The 23,134-nt window shown below is 39.9% G+C and overlaps 1 protein-coding gene across 2 annotated transcripts in view; it reads left to right on the top strand.

Annotated features, from left to right (window-relative positions):
- Window positions 1-13,658, top strand: part of pls3 (plastin 3 (T isoform)) — a 36,961-nt gene extending 23,303 nt beyond the window's left edge. For both annotated transcript variants that reach the window (XM_036569372.1, XM_036569371.1), the window contains exons 10-16: window positions 6,415-6,610; window positions 7,242-7,320; window positions 7,663-7,780; window positions 9,737-9,870; window positions 9,993-10,116; window positions 10,213-10,337; window positions 12,410-13,658. In XM_036569372.1, coding sequence (XP_036425265.1) covers window positions 6,415-6,610; window positions 7,242-7,320; window positions 7,663-7,780; window positions 9,737-9,870; window positions 9,993-10,116; window positions 10,213-10,337; window positions 12,410-12,542 — 909 coding nt within the window. In that variant the 3' untranslated portion in view covers window positions 12,543-13,658. The remainder of the gene's footprint in view (window positions 1-6,414; window positions 6,611-7,241; window positions 7,321-7,662; window positions 7,781-9,736; window positions 9,871-9,992; window positions 10,117-10,212; window positions 10,338-12,409) is intronic.
- Window positions 13,659-23,134: the final 9,476 nt, after the last annotated feature.

Genomic DNA, 23,134 nt, shown 5'->3' on the forward strand with positions numbered 1-23,134 from the left:
CTGATGTGTCTGTTCCTTACAGACCTAATTCAAAGAGTAATGATAGCCGTGCACTAGAAGACTTTGAAAGGACTGAAGTCTGACACCCTCTCACATCTAAAGACAAGGTCACTGAGTTTTCAGTCACAGACTGTTTTGCAAAGCCTGGGATTTTGCAGGGTCACTATTTGCAAGACTGCAACTAGATTTTTGGGATTATTTCCCATCATGACCTGGTAGAAGTTTATAAGCAGAGAAATCCTTTTCCTTCTCCCCTCTGTGGTGGTCCTAATGGGCAGATACATTGGCTGGGCATTCACTGTAGAACTGTTTATTTGGGCAGATCATCTTTTTGTTAATTAACCTATAAAATGTGCAGTTACTTTTTATTTAACATAACCATAAAAACAGCCGACGAAACCATAAAAACAAACAAACAAAATAAAAAAAACTACCAGAAAGCAGATTTGCTACCAGACAGATTTGCGACACACCAAGGCTTTAAAAAGTAGTTCACTGGGGTTGATCCATAGCACATAGCATAAAACACAAAAAACTGCTCCTAGATCACATCCTCTTCACTTCTAAGTTTGATCGATGCCACCACTCATCCAGAGAACATGTCAAAATGCCCACTTTTTGTTGTTCATAACTCCTACTAACAGTTTTAGCTGAGTCAGTGGTGTGTGTGGTCCCAAAGTGGAGTGATATCCCTCCTGTCAGATGTGTAAGACTTCGTCAGGGTTTCCTGTAAGGCTCTGGCAGATGCTCAAGACGTTATCGGGAGCGCTTGGCATGCCGCTCCAGCTTCAGCACAAGTGTTTACGTTGAGTCTTAGCTCAGCAGTAAGCGGAGAGGGGAGTTAATGGCACTGTAGCTTAGCGTAAGAAAGACTCTCAGACGCTCAGGTATGTGCCTGGAAATGCTTACGCCTACACACAACACAAACGGCAATCATGGAGGCATTTATTGACAAAATTACACACCTGCTGGATGCACTTTCTTAATACAGGGTGATTCAAAAAGATTCATCCTATTTCAAAATGTTTTTTTTATTTCACTTGTAAATCGTTACAGATCAATGCAGTAAACTGTAAATGGTTTAAATGAGCATAAAGTTTATTATGTGATTGTACAAGGTCTCAGTATGAACCTCCTCCAGCTGTACAGACAACATCAACACCATAGTCAAACTCATCCATACTGGATTGAGCATGTCGGGTGTCGCTGCACTCACGGCTCTTTCAGTGCGATTTCGGAGATCATCCAGTGTTGTGGACCCAACGCCGAACGCTCTGAGCTGTTGGAGCTTCACTGCCCACGAAAATCACACTGCACAGTTATGACTGATTCACTCTTATTGAAGTGGAGAACGCAGAACGCTTTCTGCTCAGGGGTCTCATCTCCTCTCAGACTGAAGGAACCCAGTCAGAAACTCTATGACCCCCTCTTTCAATTGGTATGTGATTGGTTCCTCAGCGCCTCACGGTTGTAAAAATATATGGCGCTTTGAAATCGGATGAATCTTTTTGAATCACTCTGTTTACTGAATGGATATGTCCTTAAAGGAGAATTCCACCCATTTTTGAAAATGTTTGCATACTTACATTTCTGAGATGTAAATCAAGTAATTTAAGAGTGAAAAAGTGCATTTGTAGAGAAACTTTCTACACAATGGTGATTATAGGAACAAGGGTTTGTGGTGCATACAGCTCAAATATAACTATTTTACTCGTATATTGTGATTTTAAATGTGATGTTGATATGATGAATGACAAAAAGGTGGTAAATCTGGGGAAAAAAAAATCTTTTCTATTTTGCCTTTCAACGCTCTGCATGTACCACTCCACACTGTGTCTCTTTCAAAACTACGCTTTAGACCGAAACCTAATCTCAAAACTGTTGAACAACAACGTATCGGTTTCAGGAAGAGTATTTATTTATAATTTATGCAAGGGCTTTGAGTTAGGAAGAATTTTTTAGAGATATTAAACTCCTCAGACGTCTGGTTCCTATCACCAACACTGAGAACATTTCTGACACAACAAGTTTCCTTTGAACGAAGGTTTTCGCATCAAACCGCTCTGAGTAATTTTCCTTACTTGTATTCTTTTACTTTTACTGTTAAACCTAACGTCTCTTTAACTCCTTTAAAAGTGCTGCTGGAGTGATGTGCGAGACTAAACTTGGCACAATAAAGTGAATAATGTGAAACTGGAGGTTTCCAGTAGTCGCTAATGGTACTCTGTGTTTTCCTGATGGGTTGATATCACAGTTGAAAGTATTCTGATTGTTTAATCAGGTGTTTTGGGGCTGATTCCACATACATTTGATCGTTTCCTAATGGCCTGTAACGGCGGCAACCATCAAGCCAATTCAGCAAAACCATCAGGTTTTATTCCTAACGGCCCTGCAAACACAGTTATGTTGTGACAACATACTATGGTGCCCACAGCGTCGTCTGCTTGGTGCTCTCTACATTGGCGCGGCGCTGAAACGTAATTCTTCAGAATTATGATAACGTTGTCTGACAACTTTCTAATCGTCTTCAGCTTGGATTTCATGAGTTTCAGTAGCCTTTTGTTTTTTTTTTTTCTGCGAATAAACCCGACATTCATGTCTGATCGTCATGGTAGGTTTTATTTTGAAAGTTTCCATATTTAATAACCTTATTATCAGTATGACAACGTTAATATACATTCAGTGTAGCTCTTGTTGCCCAGCAGTTCGTGTTTCGCTGTTTTTCCTCATAAAACTGACAAAAACACTGTGGTGGCAGAGCAGCACTGACATCATCAATAGGCTGGCGGTGCACGTCCAGCGGAGAGTGCATGTCTGCAGCCAGACTCTACACTGCATGTAAAACAATCCAATAAAGTGGCAAGCAAACCACAGAATGGAGACAGAATGGCAAGACTTTAGTGTACTGCAGGCTCGCCATCCACATCCCCACTAAAAGAATAGGTCAGAAATAATCAGATTTGCACAGAATTCCCTTTAATGACATTAATTAATTTAAAATGGAATTTCAAATGGAATTAATCAGCCAAGACGTGTTTGCTGTATGAAGTGTGCTGCTTTAGTTTCATACTCGAGCTCCAAGGCTGATATATTAAGCAAGTAATGAAAGCCTGTGCCTCACCAATTATCATTGTGCAAACTGCATTCCTAAACTTGTTTATTTATATAGACACTGTATGTCATACGGTGTCAGACACTACATAAGCATGTCTTTTTGAGATTACTTAAAAGGGGAATTCCATTCATTTTTTTCATTGCTGCATGATTAAATGGTTAAGATGTGGACAAAGTCATGCAGAGTGGTTTGATAAACTCTTTTCTAGAGAAACTTGCAGTCAGAATTGCTCACAGTGGTGGTGGTGGTAAGAACCGATGTCTGAAGTAGTGCTGGGCAATATGGCGTCAAATCTATATCACCATTAATTGAATGTTTTTCCTCAATTACAATTAATGAACAATTGTTTTTGTTTTTTTTTTTTGGTTTTTTGTTTTTTTCCCCTTATAGTTCACCGACAAGGTCTGTACTGTAAATATGTTCTGCATATCTTAATATAAATCGTCTCAACAGCCACATTGCAATTCACTTTTACGTCAATCTAATTTGACATTCGTCATAATTTCGCGCTGCTGAGACTCATAAACATTCGGGGTAATATTTCTGTACAAAAATTAGAAGAGACTCATCAAAAACACCTCAGAGATTTCTAAAGTGGCCGAACGAGGCTGCAGCATCAAAGAACAGTTAAAAAGTCTGAAAGCAAAGTTTAAAGAATCCGAGGACGCGAACCAAAGAAGTGACCGCGCCCTTTTTACGGCGAGCTGAACACATTCTGGGTGATGAGCCCAGCTGTCAGTCAGTGAAGCTTCATGATGGCTCCTGTGATGCTGTTGAAGATGAAGCTGATCCTCCGGGAGCGACTGGTGTTCGTTAGCAGTCGTGATTGTTTACCTCTGGATGAGCCGTGAAGCAGCGTGACGCTCTGTTCTTTTGCTCATGTGGGTCAGTTTAGGAGCTGATCTGTTCAGACTGATGTCTCATACAGATCACATTTAATAGATAATGTAAACAGCCAAACAAAAAATCGGGTTTGGTGAGAAAATCAGATTTGGGCCACTTTTACCTGCTGTGTGAACGTAGCCTTAGCTTCCATGTCACAGACTGGACGTGGCGGAGTCACGTGACGACACACGCGTGGTAGTAAGTTTTTAAGGGGACAGTACATGAACACACAGAGTGGAGAGGATTAACAGAATTTAAAAAATCTAAATAACCGACATGGGCAGGATTGCGTTGGTTAGAGGTTCTGAATGTCGGTTTTGATTACTTTTCGATTAATCGCCCAGCCCTAGTCTGAAGTCACAAAAAGTTATTACATAAAGTGGTCACTAATACACTGCCTGATGCTGGATGCGTTGTTTTGCGAGAGAGTTTTAGGTTGAAAAATGTATTGTTCACTCTGATCATGACAGAGAGGCACACACAGGGCGTTGTAAAGCAAAATAGTTCCCAAAGAAAACTATTATCACTATTTTTACAATGTAAAAACACGTGTTGGCTCTCTGGTGGGTTTGCGTAGTAAATAAATGGCTGCGTTTGTGTTGTAGACATCTTCAGTTCCTATCACCACCGCTGTAAACAAATCTGAGACAGTAACTTTGCAGCTTTATTTAGTAACTCTGACTTTTGAAATCTAAGTCAGTGACTCTGTTTACATCCCACCAGTTGAATTATACAGAAATTTCACAGATGTAAAACTAAAGAAAGAAACATCTGGGGCCAAACTTGTCTTGGCCGATTGACTATTTGTGGTGGGAAGAAAAATTAGCACATTTGATTTTCCATTCATCGCGTCCACGTTGAGACAAACTGACACTTGCGTCCATTTCTATAAAAGACTGGCTGACAGTCACCACATCTGTTAACACTGCCTATGCCTAACTCCCTATCATGGAGCCACTCCTCCTCCTCCCCCGTCTTCCTGTCTCAGGAGAGGTCGGTTGTGCAAGTTTCGTCCACACGGCCTCAGCCTGAACCGTTTATCGTTCTATTTGGTGTAACGTCGCAGAATTCCCAGCAGGGCTCGAGCAGACGCTGTGGTGATTTATGGAGACAAATTGAGTGACTCAGATATCCACACTGCCATGTGCATGCACTTAACCCCTCGTGAAGCCAGGAGAAGCCAGTGGGGGACTGGGTCACGCTGGGGGAAACGGCTGTGGCCGGACAGCCGAGGGGAGAAAGTAGTCTTTTCAGGCTGAATTTAAGCTGCCGTTGTTCTCGGGTCACTTTCAGGGTCACTCTGCAATCAACATGCCTGAAAGGCAAGGCCTTTTCCTCACGCGCGCTTTGTTTGTGCATGTGTGTTATGAATAGTCCCTTTTGAAAGCGTGCACTTCCGTTTCATCCTGTGTACACTGTTATCTGAAGCTGATTATATCATACTGTCGCTTTTCCTCGTTGCAGACACATTCACAGCCCCCCTCCTAGTTCTGTTCGCTTTTTATTTTGCTTGTTTTATTCAGTTTTATCCCGGTTTTAGCTTAGATTTGTTAAACTGTGTTGAATGCTTGAACCATTTCAAATGGGGGAGGAGAAGCAATGTGTTGGACACTGCAGTTATCGTAAATAATCATAATCACCATGTTATGATGTGTACGGCAAAGCTCCCTGATGAAGTATCTGTAATGCAGTTCCACTCACTGTTTACATTTTTCACTCAAATGTTTACCCCCCTCTTCCTCTTTGTAATTGTCTTTAACCTCTTGCGCTCGTTGGTATATTTGCCCAAACCGTAAGGCAAATTATTCAGTAACTGCATGAAATAAATTGGTAAAAATTCCCCTTTAATTAACAGAAAATGTGTTTTATGATCATAAACATAATGCTCTATGCTTACAATTTACTGTGGCTCTTTGTTTTTTTATAAAAAGTTATTTTTACAGAGCAGATCACTGAAGAGACGCCATCTGAGATCCAGTTTGTAGCTCAGATTTGTGGAAAAATGGGTCGAATTTCAGTAGAAAAAAAATTGAGTTCAGCTTCTTTTATTATAAAGTTTTAAAATTACATCACCCATCTATTTGACTGGATAGAAGACAGTTACAGCTCTCATACGACCCCCACCTTTAGAATGAAGCTTATGAAATGCGAAAGTTATAAAGTAAAGTATATGACGAAGTGCGTTTTGGATCCACCGGTGATTCCACATAGTTAAAAAGGTTAACCGCGATATGACAACAGAGCAATAGATCAGGGTTGAATGATAGTGAGCTACAGCCCTCACAAAGCTCTTTTAACTGAGGCTTAGTCAAATTTGGGTTTTGTATAAGGGGAACAGATTAGTAAGATTTAGACGCTGTAATTATAGCCAGGACTCTTCGGCATCCTTTGACCAGTTTTCATGTGTTTCGCAGGAGAAAGATGATCTGAAAAGAGCCGAGGCGATGCTGGTGCAGGCCGACAGGCTGGGCTGCAGACAGTTCGTCACTTCGGCCGATGTGGTGTCCGGCAACCCCAAGCTCAACCTGGCGTTCGTGGCCAACCTTTTCAACAAGTACCCAGCACTGACCAAACCTGAGAACCAGGACATCGACTGGGGCCTGCTGGAGGGTGGGTACACTGACCCCATTCCAGTCCAGCAAAACCAGCCCCTCCCTCGCTTCCCCTTCTCCACTGCCAGTTCTATGAAAATACCATCCTGTAGGGGTGCATGGATATTTTCCCAGCTGAGCAGAGTCTAGTCTGTCTATGTATAGTACTTTAAACTTTAAACAAGACTGAAAGGTGCATGAAAATACACATTTCAAAGCCATCTAAATATAGACCTTAGTAGACGTGGTGGGCGGGAGGGTGGGTTTCTCTTTTGTACTGGTATGCTTCAAAACTCTTAGAAGTAAAGGGAGGTACCTGTTGGGTCATTTCCTGGCAAAAACAGAGCACTGTTGTACTCGGGTGTGTCTTGGTGCCCTCTAGTGGTTGAACAGTGATGTTCTCAAAAAAGCCTCTTCTGTCGTCTCTTATTCAAATGTATTTGGCTTGGAAACTTTGTCTATGGAAATTTCAGTGTTGAATGTATGTTTATTATTCAGTCCTTCACTTCTTTTATTTAGGCACAGCTATACAAACTCAGTTCACTTATACATGGCGAAAATTCATGTGTTTTGCATCATGGAGTTCAAACACTGTTGTAAATTAAGCTGTCAGTTCAGCTGTGCTTTAATTTTTTTCCTGCTCTTTTTAGGAGAAACCAGAGAGGAGAGAACATTCCGGAACTGGATGAATTCGCTGGGTGTTAATCCTCACGTGAACCACCTATACGGGTAAAACACTGTTCATTCCTTATCCCTGTATGTTTGCAGATGCCTCTTATGTTCTGCATTATATTGGCGTTGTTGGAAGAAAACCTCGTATTTCCATTTTTACCCTTTACATTGTATATAAATTTCATGACGAATGGACTAAAAGAAACGGCCCAAAACGACTGGTGGGAAAAAAAAGTCTGGTTCCATTGACTTACATTAAAAGTAGTGTGGGTTTTTTCCTTCTCCTGTAAAGTTACCATTCTGGAGATACGAGGTTTTGCTCCGACAACAGCTATATATCATATAATATACAGTATACAAGTTTCAGTGCACATGCTCACTCCTGTGTTTCCCTCACAGTGATCTCCAAGATGCCCTGGTCATCCTGCAGCTCTATGAGCGGATCAAGGTTCCGGTTGACTGGAACAACAAAGTCAATAAGCCCCCTTACCCAAAAATTGGAGCCAACATGAAAAAGGTACCTTATTATATTTGTAATGTCACTCATCTACACAGCACATGGACTACATAGCTAACAATAACAAAAAAACAGGGTCATGCACCAAGGTTCCCATCCCAAACCTGAAGCTTAAGCCAGACAAAATTTATTTAAAAGTTATTTATAAAATGGGTGTGCATTAAATTTTACTTGGAGTTTTTGAGAAAACGTTTTACTTTACAAAGTTTGCTTAGTTGGCTAATTAGCTCAGTGAGGTCAGCCTGTATTTCCTATCGAAAATCTGATCCTTGTTGTCTCCTCACCCTGATGTGCGAGGGGTCATTTGAGTCACAGAGGGCATCGTACTAAAACAGCAGGAAGTCACCCAAACGTCTGTGCCGTCTGGGTAGTTTATGTCTCTTATACAGTTATATATAATAATCCACACACTGTTTATACCAGAGAATCCAAAACGCAGCACTTCAGTGTGGGAGGCGCATCCAGCCAAAAAAGAAATTAAAATTAAAACAATAAGATGTAAATGCAAACCTCTTTTTGCCGTTTCTTTTTCCGAACATCTGTGCAAATATCCCGCCAAAATTGAAAATGAGATGAAATGAAATACCTACATTTGGACTTTAATTTTTTTTCACATAAGCACGAGTCTTTTTTGACAAAAATAATCAATATAACAACATTTATGTTGGTTTTTTCCCATTATGTGAAATTCGGCAAATAAACAGTAATTGTCAAAATAAATCCCCTACTAATAACATACTTCTGCACATTTGTTGCACATCAACAAAACATAATTTGAACAGGGGTGCCCAAACCTTTGTATATATCCGTAGTAATAGTGACAAGAAATTGCTATGAATGGATAATAATAATTTGTTAATTAATAGTTCTTTTTTACAATCTCATAACTTCTTGTTGTTCCCAAAATGCTTTAAATTGTTAGTAAACCTTTGGTTTATGTTGAAATATCTACTTGATAAAGTTCCAACAATCAGTCAACAGTATAGAAGTCACATTTTGTGTGTTATCATTACCGTTTAACACATTTTGTGAGGCCAAAAGAGCACAGAATATCTGTGACCCAGATCTTTGGGAGGCAAATCTGGCAAACAAAGAAAATAAAATTAAAACAATAAAATGTAACTGCAAACCTCTTTTTGCCATTTCTTTTTCCAAACATCTGCGCAGATATCCTGCCAAAATTAAATGAAATCCCTACATTTGCAATTTCATTTTCACATAAGCACGAGGCATCTATGACAAAACTAAATATAAATGTAAAACAGCTGTTTGTCTTTTCATTTTAGTCATTATTCTGGTATTCATGGCTGTATCTAAAATGGAAAAGCTAGTACAGAAAAGAAAATCCGAGCTTCACTTTGGCTTTTCCTTTTCTTCATGAAATGCGTAATACATGTCAAAACTAGAATCACAATGCAGTTTTATTTATTTTTCATAGCAATTGGCTGCTTATTTGACAAAATGCAAAATCGATAAATCAACAGCAAAGTGACAGTTTGTGATTCAGTCTCCGGCGTAGACATGCTGTAAGTGTCAGAATAAAAAGGCAAATGTAAATGACCATTGGCGCCACCTGCTGGTGATTTTACTTTTCATTTCCCACTTTGATTTTTCGTTTTCAAGTTGTCCAACATGCAAATATATGTTAATTAACCCTGGTTGGGGCTACAGGTTATATTTTAGGAAATGGCAAAAAGAGATTTGCATTTACATCTTATTGTTTTTTAATTCCTTTTTTGGCTGGATTTGCCTTCCATACTTGAGGCCCCAAGCCCAGTCTACTTTACTGTTCTGTTCAAGCCCCCACTGGGAATTTCTGGTATAATTCCTTAATCAAAAATGCTTTGAGGGGAAAAAAGATTGCAGATTTTTGAAACTGTAAAATCTAGGTTTTAGACTAAAACTGGCTCAATGGTCTTTTTAAGATAACATCTGTGTTTGTGCCTCTGAGTGCAGCTGGAGAACTGTAACTATGCTGTGGAACTTGGAAAGACAACTGCCAAATTCTCACTGGTGGGTATTGGAGGTCAGGACCTTAATGACGGCAACCCTACACTGACCCTGGCTCTGGTTTGGCAGCTGATGAGGAGGTATGTGGATGATTTGCATTGAGGTTTTAAGAGCATCGTTCTTAGATATTGCCTTGTTTGTTGTTGAATCTTGAATGTTGTTGTACTCTTGGGCTCATCTTGTGTTTATTTGCATATTCTAGATATACTCTGAATGTACTTGAGGACCTGGGAGATGGACAGAAGGTGAACGATGACATCATCGTCAACTGGGTCAATAAAACGTTGTCAGGGGCAGGAAAATCGACCAAAATTTCAAGCTTCAAGGTACGGGATCTCTTCAGCCGGTATTCCAGCTTGGTTCTAAATGCTGAAAGCTTTGTAGCACAGTGACTGAATGTGGTTGTGATCTTGGGCTTATAGGACAAAGAGATCAGTTCCAGTTTGCCAGTGCTGGACCTCATCGATGCCATCCAGCCAGGCAGCATCCACTATGATCTAGTAAAGACCGGAAGTCTGTCCGAGCAGGACAAGCTGGAGAATGCCAAGTAAGTCCACTGAGAAGTTTGCCTGCACCCGTGTGCACACAGTATGAGATTTTCTGCTCTGTCTAGATAGTCACCCTTTTTGCTTTAAATAAATGTGTTTTGCATGATGTCACACTGTATAGTCGCTGCCACTTTCAGGACCGAATCAGGGAGTGACTGCGCTGGACGACGCCTTCAATTAGCTGTGCTTTGTGAATGATTCACCTGTAAGACGCGACAGAAGCCGAGAGACACACAGAGCTTTAATTCAGTGTTTTCACTCCAGGTTTGGAGCCGCTGCACTGTATAGTTTAGTGTTTCTCTCTGCTGTTCACCTCGTTCAGCTCAAGAAGGGATTAATCAGCTAATAATATCAGGTATTTTAACCAGGAAACCACAGTTATGCAGTGCAGGGGTTTCAGGACTGGAGCTGAACTCTGAACTAACTGCACCAGCAAACTTACAGAATCACGTCTGTCGAAACACGACGTCGTTTTCCGACCCACGACATTCAGTCTGATATTTAACGCTTATGTTTCTCCATTCAAACGTCATTTAAATCAGAAACAGAAAGTGAAGTTATACCGGCGGTCTGCAGCTCCGTTAGGGGGCGACTGTTTATCTCTCTCTGTTAACATCAGCTGAAGTTATCTAAAGGCCAGCATTGATCACATCTGTGTTAATTAGCTGGTGTCGTTACCCTCCTATGATCAGAGTGTTTTCTCCTCTTTATGCAACACCATGGGATCCTTTACCCACCCTGACGTGAAGAGCCGGTGGGCTTCTTTGCTTTAAATGCTGTGAGAGACTCTCCAGAATAGGGAGAGGGGCTGAGTATGAGATCAATATGAATGTCAGGAAAACAAATTTGGTAGCTTTTCCACCAGTTTCAGTGGGATCAGGAGTTCAGGGGTAAACTGTATAAGGATCACAGCCTGTTTTATCGACTTTGTTGAGGCAACGTTTTTTTCTCTTCCAAAGTAAGGAGAGTAATTTTAGCCACCTTTCACCTCTAGTTATGTTCATGCGGAGCAGCGAAGCCAGAAATTCGGTCCCAAATATGGCAGCCACAACAGAAAAATCACACTGAAGGACTGAAACCCTGGGATAATTAGGGCAGCCTAGTCAGCAGAGTTCATTTAACTTGCAAGCCTCTACAAATTTCTTACCACTTTCAAATATAATTAATATAGATATCCTTCTCTATGTCTTGGTTCCTGGAATTGAGATTGTGTATAATCAAGTCTTGGAATCGATTTTTCATAACCTGGAATCGGAATCGAAACCGGCTCAAAAATTACAAACAACCCCAATGTACAGTAAAAGGTATAATATATATAATATATATAATATATTAAATCTGTAGGTTTTGTGTTTAGAAGTGGACCTGCTTTTATAAACTCATAAGCCAGAATTTTGTGATGGCAAACTTGTTTCTGTTGACAAGTCCACTTTTTGTCATCTTATCCTTATCTTGATCTGCAAATGACCTCTTGTGTTTTTTTAATAATAATGACAGTAATAATAAACTGTTTATAGAGCATTTTGCTCGTACGTGTGACAGACAACAGAACAAAATGAAATAGATGAATAAAAAAGGTTAGTATAGTAGTTTTGTTTAATTAAACAGCATTTAATCAGTATTTATATGGCTTCTGATCGTTTTATTGCATTTATAATCAGGGTGGGGTGGTGTAGTTGGGATTGTGGTGTGTATCTGTCTCTAATGCCTGATCCTTTTAGGTCATCTTTAGAATATCCTGTACTTTTCTGTCCCTCTCCATCACAGGTACATAAAGGGGGGGGTTGTTTGGGCCGGTTGAGGGTGATAACACACTGTACAGTTGGTGTGTGCTCCTGCTTTCCTGTGGGAGTCCGTTTAGTTTATTCTCCATAACTTCTATAACGGGTCAGCAGTCACTATAAATCATAATTTGGCATGGGCGTGAATAATTTTGAGCTGAACTGTAGGTGCTTCACCTTTCTAAGCTAAGCTGGCGAGGGCTGTTAAAACAGTGTGGAAATAAACTGAAGGTACCCAAAACAAATGAAAGAAGGTATAATCTGCTCACGCTTTGTCCTCTGTTTTCCAGATATGCTGTATCCATGGCCAGGAAGATCGGTGCCCGCGTGTACGCCCTGCCCGACGACCTGGTAGAGGTCAAGCCCAAAATGGTCATGACTGTGTTCGCCTGCCTGATGGGCCGAGGCATGAAGAGGGCGTAAAAGACAAAACAAACAAACGGGACCCCCGTAGCCAATCAAAAGCCGACGTCTGACCTACAAGCCGTTTTGCTGGTTGAAAGGCTTCTGGTTGAATGAATTGGCCATAATAGTAAAAAAAAATAGGAAAAAAAGAAACGCAAAGAAACAACAGATGCTAAAGAATCATGTTTTGTTTGGCAGGACTGGGACAGTGAGGTAAGGGGGAGAGGGAGGTTTAGCAAAGCAGGGGGGTTGGATTGTTTTTTGTAGACCAGACTAGGTAAAAAAATAAATAAAGATTCCCACAGATTCTGCAAAGGTACAAACCCAAACCACTTCCTATCTTATTGATGCAAGGCGACTAAAACATATCCGCGTTGGACCCAAGCCATGTCAGACTGTGCAGTGTATATTTTTATTTGCATATTTGATCGTGGAGGAATGTGCGCGAGTGACTGAGTGTTAAAGTGTACATCTCAACTTGTCTGCTCTGAGAGTTGTGTGCGATCGTGGAGACGGGCCTTACTCGGCGCAGTATTGCCTATAATGCAGTACCGAAAACTCTGTGGCCTCTTTATAACGCTGTTGAATCGGATGCTTATTTTCTTAGCGTTTTATACGTAAGTAGAGTTTACCAAAAACAACAAGAAACACGTACACATCCTTTCGCAGGTAGAAGCTTTAATACATTCCGTAGCTACGAACTCATTTTACTATGTGTCTTATGTACATGTATACTCGAACTTGCTTTTTACAGAAAAAAAAAGGATGAACCAGACAAAACGAACTATGCATGAACAAGTTCTTTTTTTATTGTTATTTAAAACAATACACTCCTGGGAAGATGACAAAAGCTTTAATTAATTCATGCCGTGTAGTCGGTAAAAAGGACGGAGAAAAACGGGAATATTAAAAACAAAAGGAGCTTTGTGTGGAGCGCCGTCACATTTTCAGAGTCATACTTGTTTCTGTTGGGGGACGATGACCAAAAATGTTGTTATTGTGGGGGAAATAAAACTGGAACTGCCTAGCCTTAATGGAGCATGTTGACTGTGGACAGAAGACAGAGACCAAAAGATCATGAACGTGTCTGTAACAGAGCTGCATTCTGCAAATAAACCTGTTCATAGTATTCCACCTTTATCTCCTCTCTTCTTTGTAGTAGCAGTGTTTCAGTGAACGTGCGCTACCAGGCAGAGGTTTGGAATCACTCTTTTCAGAAATTAGGTTGCAGATAAATCTATTAATCTATTATTCATCTATTTTATAGATGTCGGAGGAAACCTCGTATCTCCAAAATGGTAACTTTACAGGAGAAGGAAAAAAACATACTTTAATGTAAGTCAATGGAACCAGACTTTTTTCCAAGACTGTATAGGACGTGGGGATAGGATATGTGTACATATATATATATATATATATATATATATATATATATAAATATATATACAAATATATATATAATATACACACACACACATACACACACACACATTTCATACGCTGCTGTCATTCAAAGTGCTTTACAAATGAGAAAACAGCTGTTTAAAAAAAACACTAAGGTAAAAGAGAATAGAAATTAAAACATGGTTAAAACAATAGATTTAAAAGAGAAAATCATTAAAATTTTAAATTAAATAAATTAAATTGGTTAAATATAGTTAAAGAATCAAATAAAAAGCTAGATTAGGATAAAGTTTTATTACAGAGGAAAAGGGGGCTAGAAACACTAACAGTGTTTAAGCTGAGCTGAAAGCTGCTCAAACTGGAACGTTTTTAGGCTGATTTAAAGTGTCCAGTGTCGGGCTCTTCTGATGCTCTCTGTCCACTGGGACACACTGGTTAACTGTTGTTTAATAATGACTTATATATTGTTGACTGATTGTTGAAACTTTATAAACTAGATATTAAAACATAAACTAAAGGTTTACTCACAATTTAAAGTACAGGGTGAATCAAAAAGATTGATCAGATTTCAAAGCGCCACATTTTTACAACTGTGAGGCATCGAGGAACCAATCACAATCCAATTGAAAGAGAGGGTCATAGAGTTTCTGACCGTCAGTGGAAGATGGCTCCCTTCAGTCTGAGAGGAGATGAGACCCCTGATCAGAAAGCGTTCTGCGTTCTCCACTTCAATAAGAGTGAATCCGTCATAACTGTGCAGTGTGATTTTCGTGGGCAGTGAAGCTCCAACAGCTCAGAGCGTTCGTCGTTGGTTCCACAACACTGGATGATCTCCGAAATCGCACTGAAAGAGCCGTGAGTGCAGCGACACCCGACATGCTCAATCCAGTATGGATGAGTTTGACTATGGTGTTGATGTTGTCTGTACAGCTGGAGGAGGTTCATACTGAGACCTTGTACAATTACATAATAAACTTTATGCTCATTTAAACCATTTACAGTTTACTGCATTGATCTGTAATGATTTACAAGTGAAATAAATCATTTTGAAATAGGATGAATTTTTTCGAATCACCCTGTATTTTGTAGTCATAAGCATGATGATCTTAGGTGTAGAACTGCTCATGGTTCTTTGGAGTTACATAACACAAGGGTTGTTCTTAACTGGGCACACAAAAGTAAACTATTGTTTCTAATGCATCTGTTTTGAAAGTAAAAGGAAGTGTTAAAGTAGACTAAAACAATTTATACTTCAGATGGTGACAATAATGTAAGAAATCTTGGGATAAGAGAGTTTTGAGGTTTGTGATTTGACAACTCGGCATAAAAAAAAGGAATTCACCTAGAAATGCATGGTCAAGTCAAGTCAAAGTTTATTTATACAGAGCTTTTTATAACAGGTGCTGTCACAAAGCAGCTTTACAGAAAAATCCGGGTCCAAACCCCCATGAGCGTCGCCAATGGCGACAGTGGCAAGGAAAAACTCCCTAAGAGCAAAGAGGAAGAAACACTGAGAGGAACCAAGACTCAAAAGAGGAACCCATCCTCCTCTGGTCGACACCGGATAGCAAACAGCATTAGTATAAAATATTAGAATACAAAAGGCGGAGCAATGGTTAATTAGATAGTCTGAGTTTATACAGCAGCAGCAGGAGGGTCAGTTCATGCAGGTGAGGTTTGCACAGCTTTGTACAGCGTGAAGCTCCATGGTGGTCAAAACGGTCCAGAAGGCTGGCGAGCAGTGGGCACCCGATCAAGGAGACATTAGCTACATGCTCTCTTTTTGCTTACTGGTTCTCCTCCTTAGACCTTTCTTTCTCTGCTACTCTGAAAATCTTGTGCTTCCTTCAACTTCTTTCTGCTCCTGTTATCGGCAGCATTTCAACATCAAAGCTTCTGGTCAGACACTTTCAGTGGATGGATGCCTCTCCGTCCGCTTTCCCAATCATAACCATCACAGAGTATGCAGGATTGAGAAGGATTCAGAGGAGCAAGCCTGCCGCTGTTGCACTGATATTGATCGTCATCTTCTTCTACCCACTTGAGAAAGAGCTCTCACCACTCTGTCATGCCAGGCCTTAACAAAGAGCTTGATGAGTAGAGAACAAGAGGGTTTGCATTGCAGCTCTACCCAAAGGGGTTTATAATCCTCCATAATCACACAAGGGCCTGAGTTAATGACTGGGCCTGCAGTGAAAGGATGATTTACTAGAGGTTTAACGATTTTCAGTTTCAATATGATTCAGTATCTTATTTTTGACATTTTATGTGTCAGAAATGTCTGATACAGAGCTCAGCAAGTGGAATAACACGTCATGTGTCTTTATTCAGTCATGTGAAGAAATAAGAGCACCTTATTGAAAGTTTGGACATCCAGTCTTCATTCAAACAGTGTTGATAGTTAAAGGTGATGTAATTTAATAAGACACATCTTTGTTTTATTTCAATTATATGAAGGATGACAATCAACTCTGAATTCTCTTTCGGTGCTTGCGAGCGCTCTTTCATACCAGAGAGTGTGGAGAGGCCAGAGGATAATGATCCCAAACATACAAGTAAATCTACCATGGAACATTTTAAAAGCAGGAAAAGGAGGTTTTGCGGAAGGGCCTCGTCAAAGCTCAGATCCGAGTCCCCATGAAATGCTGTGGGGGGATCTGAAACAGGCTGTACGTGCAAGAAAAACCTCAAGCACTGAACAGTTGAGAAAAATCCTTAAAATTAATATAACTTACCACTTTCAAAAAAGCTATGCTGCTGACTTGGAAGGACAGAACCAAAATTTTAATAAAGTATTGGCCTAACCTGCTTATGGATCACTGCAACTTGGAAAGACTTACAGCAAATTTTTAAAATAATGCAAAACCATTCAAGGAAACCTGCTCACAATTTTTACGGTATATTGAGAGCTGGTTTATCGTTCCAAACTCTTCAAGAAAAATTATTACGTAGTATTTGATAACTACCCACATCATATTTATAGTGTGAAAAACTTGTTTATTGTTTTGTTAAATGTTCTTGTTTGTGTGTCCCGTCTTGTCCAGTTTGTCTATTGTTGAATTTTTTTTTCCGTCTTGTCTCTCAGCCTTTATCTCTGTCTTTTCTTCAGGTGTGGTGGGTGGTGGGTTGGGTGGTTGTGGTACCACGTCACTATCTATCTGTATTAATATTAATAAACGATGAGTTGTGATGTTAATAGTGAAATGAAAAAGAGAAATTGATGTCCATGTTAAAGGGTGGTGGTGGTGTGGCCAAAGAATACCGGCAAAAAGAGAAGTTGAAAGAGTTCTACATGGAGGAGCGGCAAAGATTTCACCCAGTAGAGCTCAGAAACTGGCAGACATAGAGTTAAATGAACATACAGTTCATATAACTGTAACTATAACATAAAGTTATGACATCATGCTATAAGAAAAGGGGGCAGGAGCAGTTAGTGAAGCCAGGTATGTATTTACATCTCAGTTCATTTTTTTGGTAAATGACCAACTGCAAAGTCAAATTTCCATCGTTTTTTGATTTATTACATAACATTTATCTATACATGCTGTTTAACTGGCCACATATGTTAAAAAAAACACTTGATGAGGTGCACTTACTTCTTCACATGACTGTACGTGTCTATAGGGGTTTTTGTCAGTTATCATGAAAGGATGAAAGGCTTATGCAGGAGTTTGAATGCCGTCTGAATGCTGCCCTTCAGTAAAGTCTTACCCAAAATAGTGACGTTATAAAACAGAACACCTGAACTACGAAGAACAAAAAATAGATTTTTAGATTTATCAGATTTAACCACACTGTTTTCAACAAAAGAGAGACCCTTGGAAGATATTGTGTGGCCCACCGGCCCTTATTTATACTTTTTTTAATAATTCGTAATAACAATAATAATAATTTTTATTTCTGTAGCACTTTTCATGCCGGTGGCAGTTCAAAGTGCTTTACAGACAGGTGATAAAAAAAGAAATTATAAGTATTAATTTAGATTCATAAGAAAATGACACAGGTCAGATTAGAAGATAAAAACCACGAGACGTAGAGTTTTAATGAAGCGCTGAGTTAAAGAGCTGCGTTTTCAGATGTTTATTAAAAGTGAGCTCTGAGCTCGACTGTCTAATAAAAGCTGAACTGAGCTCCACAGTTTAGAAGCAGAATAACTGAAAGAGTCTCTCTGTTTTCTGTGTTTTACTGAAGGTGTTTGTAGGTCAGTATCTGCAGATCTAAGATCATAAACAGACACTCTGTGATGTAAGTGGTGCTTTAAGGTCATTTAGAGCCTTAAAAACTAGTAGCAGAGCTTTAAAATCTATCCTGAACAATACAGGCAGTGCAGCTCTTTTAAAATGGGACTGATCTGATCTCTCTGTGTTGTTTTTGTTAGGATGCTGCTGTATTTTGTACGAGTTGTAAAGGATGTATAGTTTTCTTAGGAAGTCCAGTAAGAAGACCATTACAGTGATCAACTCTGCTGTAACAAATGCATGAACAAGTTTCTCTGCGTCGCTCTGAGAGAGAAAAGGCTGAACTTTAGTGATTTTCTCAAATGATCAAAGCTACTTTAGTGACTCTGTTTACATGCAGATCAAACAGAGCTCAGAGTCTAAGATCACACCCAGGTTTTGTACTGCAGGTTTGGTCTATGAAGCTAAAAAACCAAGTTACTCATAAAGCATTTTTCTCTGAGTTTCTGTACCAACGATCAGTATTTGAGTTTTTTCATGATTTAATAGTAGAAAATTTTGTGACATCGACTGAGAAATATCTGACACACAGCTGGTCAGTCTGTCTACAGAGTCTTGATCATCAGAAGGAATGGAAATGCATAACTGGGTGTCGTCAGCATAGCTATGAAAATTTTTATTGTGTTTCCTAATGGCATCACCTAGAGGTAGCATGAACAAAGAGAAAAGCGAAGGCCCTAAAACTGAACCTTGAGGGACTCCACAAGAAAATCTTTTTGATGAATGATTTTCAGTTGAAACCATGAACTGTCTATTACCTAAATATGATTTGTTTTGCACGTTCATTTTGCATTTTTTCAATTCTGCATCAAAAACGTTATGATTTAGAGATCCTGCAGCAAGTGGAGGTCCTATAATCCTCACGCAATCAAGCATCATCCACATGGAAAAGCGTGACACTCTGTGCAATCAGCACACTTCAAAGAGACGAGGGCCTGTCTGAATTACAATGAGCTTCACCAAACAAAAGGACAGCCGTCCGTCCAGCGTGATCCCTTTTCCTCCATGCTCTGCTCTGTGAGCTGATACCAACAGAAGGTGGACAAAATGTCATTTAGCTTCGCTCTGGTTCCCGGAGTGTGATGTGCAGAGAGGACGGAGAGGAGTGTGTGATGCCTGAAGTGCCATATGGTACCATCTCTCCTCTCATCCCTCCATTCTCCACCTCCCCTCCCCACTCTGCCTCTCTCAGCGCCTCTCTCGCTCTCCGGTGTCCTGATTTGATGCGTATTCATTCCGGTCGTGACTGGCGTACCTCTGCCTCTGCCTCTGCCTCGTAGAAGTGTGATGCGCTCAGAGGTGAAAGAGCACAGCAGACACTTTGAAAGCTTTCAGGGAGAGTTCCCTTAGCAGAGAAGATACTTGGATGCTATAAACATGGAACGCTTCATTTCCATGAAAGAAGAATAGTTTTGGGAAGAAGACAAACCTCCAGTGGAGCAAAGACAAGTGAGTAACTCAGTACAAAGTTTTTAACCACGACTGCCTCTATTGCAGAATGTAGACTACAGTGTTTGCCCATTTTATGGTTTGGTTTTATAAGGAATATAAAAGTTTTCTTCATGTATCTGAAGTTTATGTACATAAAATGTTAAATTACTTGTTTTGTTGATGTAGAAATAAGTACACATCCTGTACAGAGACCACAATTCTGCACATTTTAATGCACAATTACTGTTTATTGGCTGAATTTACGATGAGTTTCATCATATAAATATAAAACACTGAATGGAACGCTTCATTTCTGTAGTTTTGAGATGGCAGAAATTGTGAATTGAAGCTGGTGGAGCAAAGACGAGTATTTCAGACACAAAGGTTTGACTATGACTGCCTCTATTGAATGTAGACTATGAAGTTTGCACATTTTATATGGTATTATAAGGAATACAGATGTTTTCTTGAAGATTATGTACATATGTTTGCAGAAGTTAGGGCACACCTGGTTAAATCACCTGTTTTGTTGACTGCACATTTTAATACACATTTACTGTTTATTGGCTGAATTTAAAATGAGCTTCTCCATACAAATTTAACATATTGAATTGAACATATTGGGAAAAAATAGACATAAAATGCGTATTTTATATCCAGAAAATCAACAAAATGTCATTCGAGATGCTTTTCAAACTTTTGCATTTGACAATCTAACTTCACTACCAGGACTGAAGTGGTAACTTCACAGGGCAAAGAAGAAAGTTAATGCATAAAGAAATTATTCCAAGTCATTTTGCACCATTTCTGTTGGTCCATTCATCATATTTTCACACCATGTAAAGGGCAGCTGGCAAATAATATTAAAAAAGGCAAAAATGGACATGAGGGTTTATTCCGGCAGCAACATATCAGTTGATGTTCCTTCTGTCTTGCTGCTGCTCCACTTTGCTTCACAGTGTACGTAGAGCGTGCTCTAATCTTATCATACGGTAGTCACATATTTCATGTAAAATGTGATGTTTTAAGCTGGATTGGTCCCTGTAATCGTCTTTAAAATCAGGCAAATGATTACTTTCCATTTCAATCCTTTAATCTGAATGTATTTGGTGCAAACCTCGTGTGAAGCTCAGTGTAAAACTAACTGGATTACTACGACAAATACACTAATCAGCTCAGGGCTGCTGGCGAGCAGGTAAATCAGCTTCAAATGAGGTAAAAACCCAGTCCTTTGGGTTTGGTGCGTCTCCTCTGGTCAGCCTGTGTCTCTTCTCATGTTCTATGGTTGTATAAGAGCTTACAGAAGAAGCTGTCATGAGCCACTTCACTGCCTCCGGCACTTATCGACTCAAATAGTGGGGAATTAATCACTACTATGTTACATGTTGTTGCTATGGGCGCCAAGGATATCTCCACGGTGACAGCAACTTCTCTGAAGGATTTGCTCTGGACTGGTCGCCCTTCTTGACCTCATACACATGATGTCCTGTAGTCACAACTGCAGCGTTTGGGACAACCACATATATGTTAACAGCACAATGTGCATATGCGGTTACCATACACTACATCATAATCTATACTATATCCGAAGTATCCAGGCACCCCTTTAGTATTATTAATACTAATATTATCTAGTAATTTCAGTTACATTAAGGGGCACCCGATGCTGTCACAGCTGGTACAATCTTCATTGAAGCATTGGCAACAGAATAGGATGGTCTGGAGTAGCTGCACATGAGCTTAACGTCACCATGCCCAATGCCAAGTGTCGGCTAGAAGGGTGTAAGCCCCCCTGCATTGGGCTGAGGAGAAGATTATGAACATAAAATGTTATATTACTTATTTTGTTGAAATAAAAACACACATCCTGTACAGAGACCACAATTCTGCACATTATAATGCACAATTACTGTTTATTGGCTGAATTTACAATGAGTTTCATCATATAAATGTAAAACACTGAATGGAACGCTTCATTTCCGTAGTTTTGAGATGGTAGAAGTTGTGAATTTGGTCTGGTGGAGCAAAGACGAGTATTTCAGACACAAAGCTTTGACTATGACTGCCTCTATTGAATGTAGACCATGAAGTTTGCACATTTTATATGGAATTGTAAGGAATACAGATGTTTTGTTGAAGATTATGTTCATATGTTTGCAGAAGTTAGGGCACACCTGGTTAAATCACCTGTTTTGTTGACTGCCAAGTGTCGGCTAGAGGGGTATAAGCCCCCCTGCATTGGGCTGAGGAGCAGCAGAACTGCATTCTCAAATGATGAAGCAGCATCAACAACCTTAGGGATGGCACAGTCGGATTGCAGGGGTTTTCACTCACATCAGTGTCACTGCTAGGTTGAGAGTGGTCCACCACCCAAAAAGGTCCAGCCAAGAGGCACTCTGAGGTCAGAAACTGACCACTAATGAAGGGCTTGAGGATGAGGAACACAAACGAATGAGCCAAAACATTATGACCATTACGCTTAATATGCTGTTGATCCTCTACATGCAGCCAAAACAGCTCCGACCCACCGAGGCTGGGACTCTATAAGACCTCTGAAGGTGCCTTGTGGTATGTTAGCAGCAGATCCTTTAAACTCCTGTAAGTTGCGAGGTCAGACTTCTTGTTCCAGCAGATTCCACAGATGCTCTATCGGATTGAGATCTGGGGAATTTGTAGGCCAGGGCAACATCTTGAACTCCTCATCTGGTTCTTCAAACCAATACAAAGGCTTTAGATTTTAGCACCAATATTTTAGGCTTTGAAAAGTATTACTACTCTTTGCAGGTACTTTGAGCAATACTACAGAAGAACCACACTTTTGTGAGTGTGAAGAACTTTTTAAAAAGTTTAAAGATCATTCATATAATGTAAGGCAAAAAACTAAAAAATCACCAACCCTAGTTTTGCCCTTCAGGGCAGGAGATTTCTTTCCAACCACAGTCCAGCTAAATACCTTCTTTAGAAATCCTTGATTGGATGTATCAGATGCATTAGTGTTAGGCAGGGGAAGGGGCAACATATTACAACCCCAATTCCAAAAAAGTTGGGATGCTGTGTAAAATCTAAATAAACAAATGCAAATCTGATAGACCCATATTTTATTCACAACAGAACGTAGAACACGTATCAGATGGAGAAAGTGAGACATTTTACCATTTCATGAAAAATATTAACTCACTTAGAACTTGATGGCAGCAACACATCTCAAAAAAGTTGGGACATTTGTGTAGCATCCCTGTCTGTGGTTTCCAATAAGAATTTCAAATTTTGATTCATCTGACCACAGTACAGTTTTCCATTTTGCCTCAGTCCATCTTAAATGAGCTTTGGCCCAGAGAAGACGGCAGTGTTTCTGGATCGTGTTGACATACGGCTTCTTCTTTGCATGATAAAGCTTTAACTTGCATTTGTGGATTGCACAGCAAACTGTGTTCACAGACAGTGATTTCTGGAAGTGTTTCTGAGCCCCTGCAGTGATTTCCAGTACAGAATCATGCCTGATTTTAATGCAGTGCCGCCTGAGGGCCCGAAGATCAT

Source organism: Colossoma macropomum, unplaced genomic scaffold (genome assembly GCF_904425465.1).
Source record: "Colossoma macropomum unplaced genomic scaffold, Colossoma_macropomum, whole genome shotgun sequence".
Taxonomy (NCBI): domain Eukaryota; kingdom Metazoa; phylum Chordata; class Actinopteri; order Characiformes; family Serrasalmidae; genus Colossoma; species Colossoma macropomum.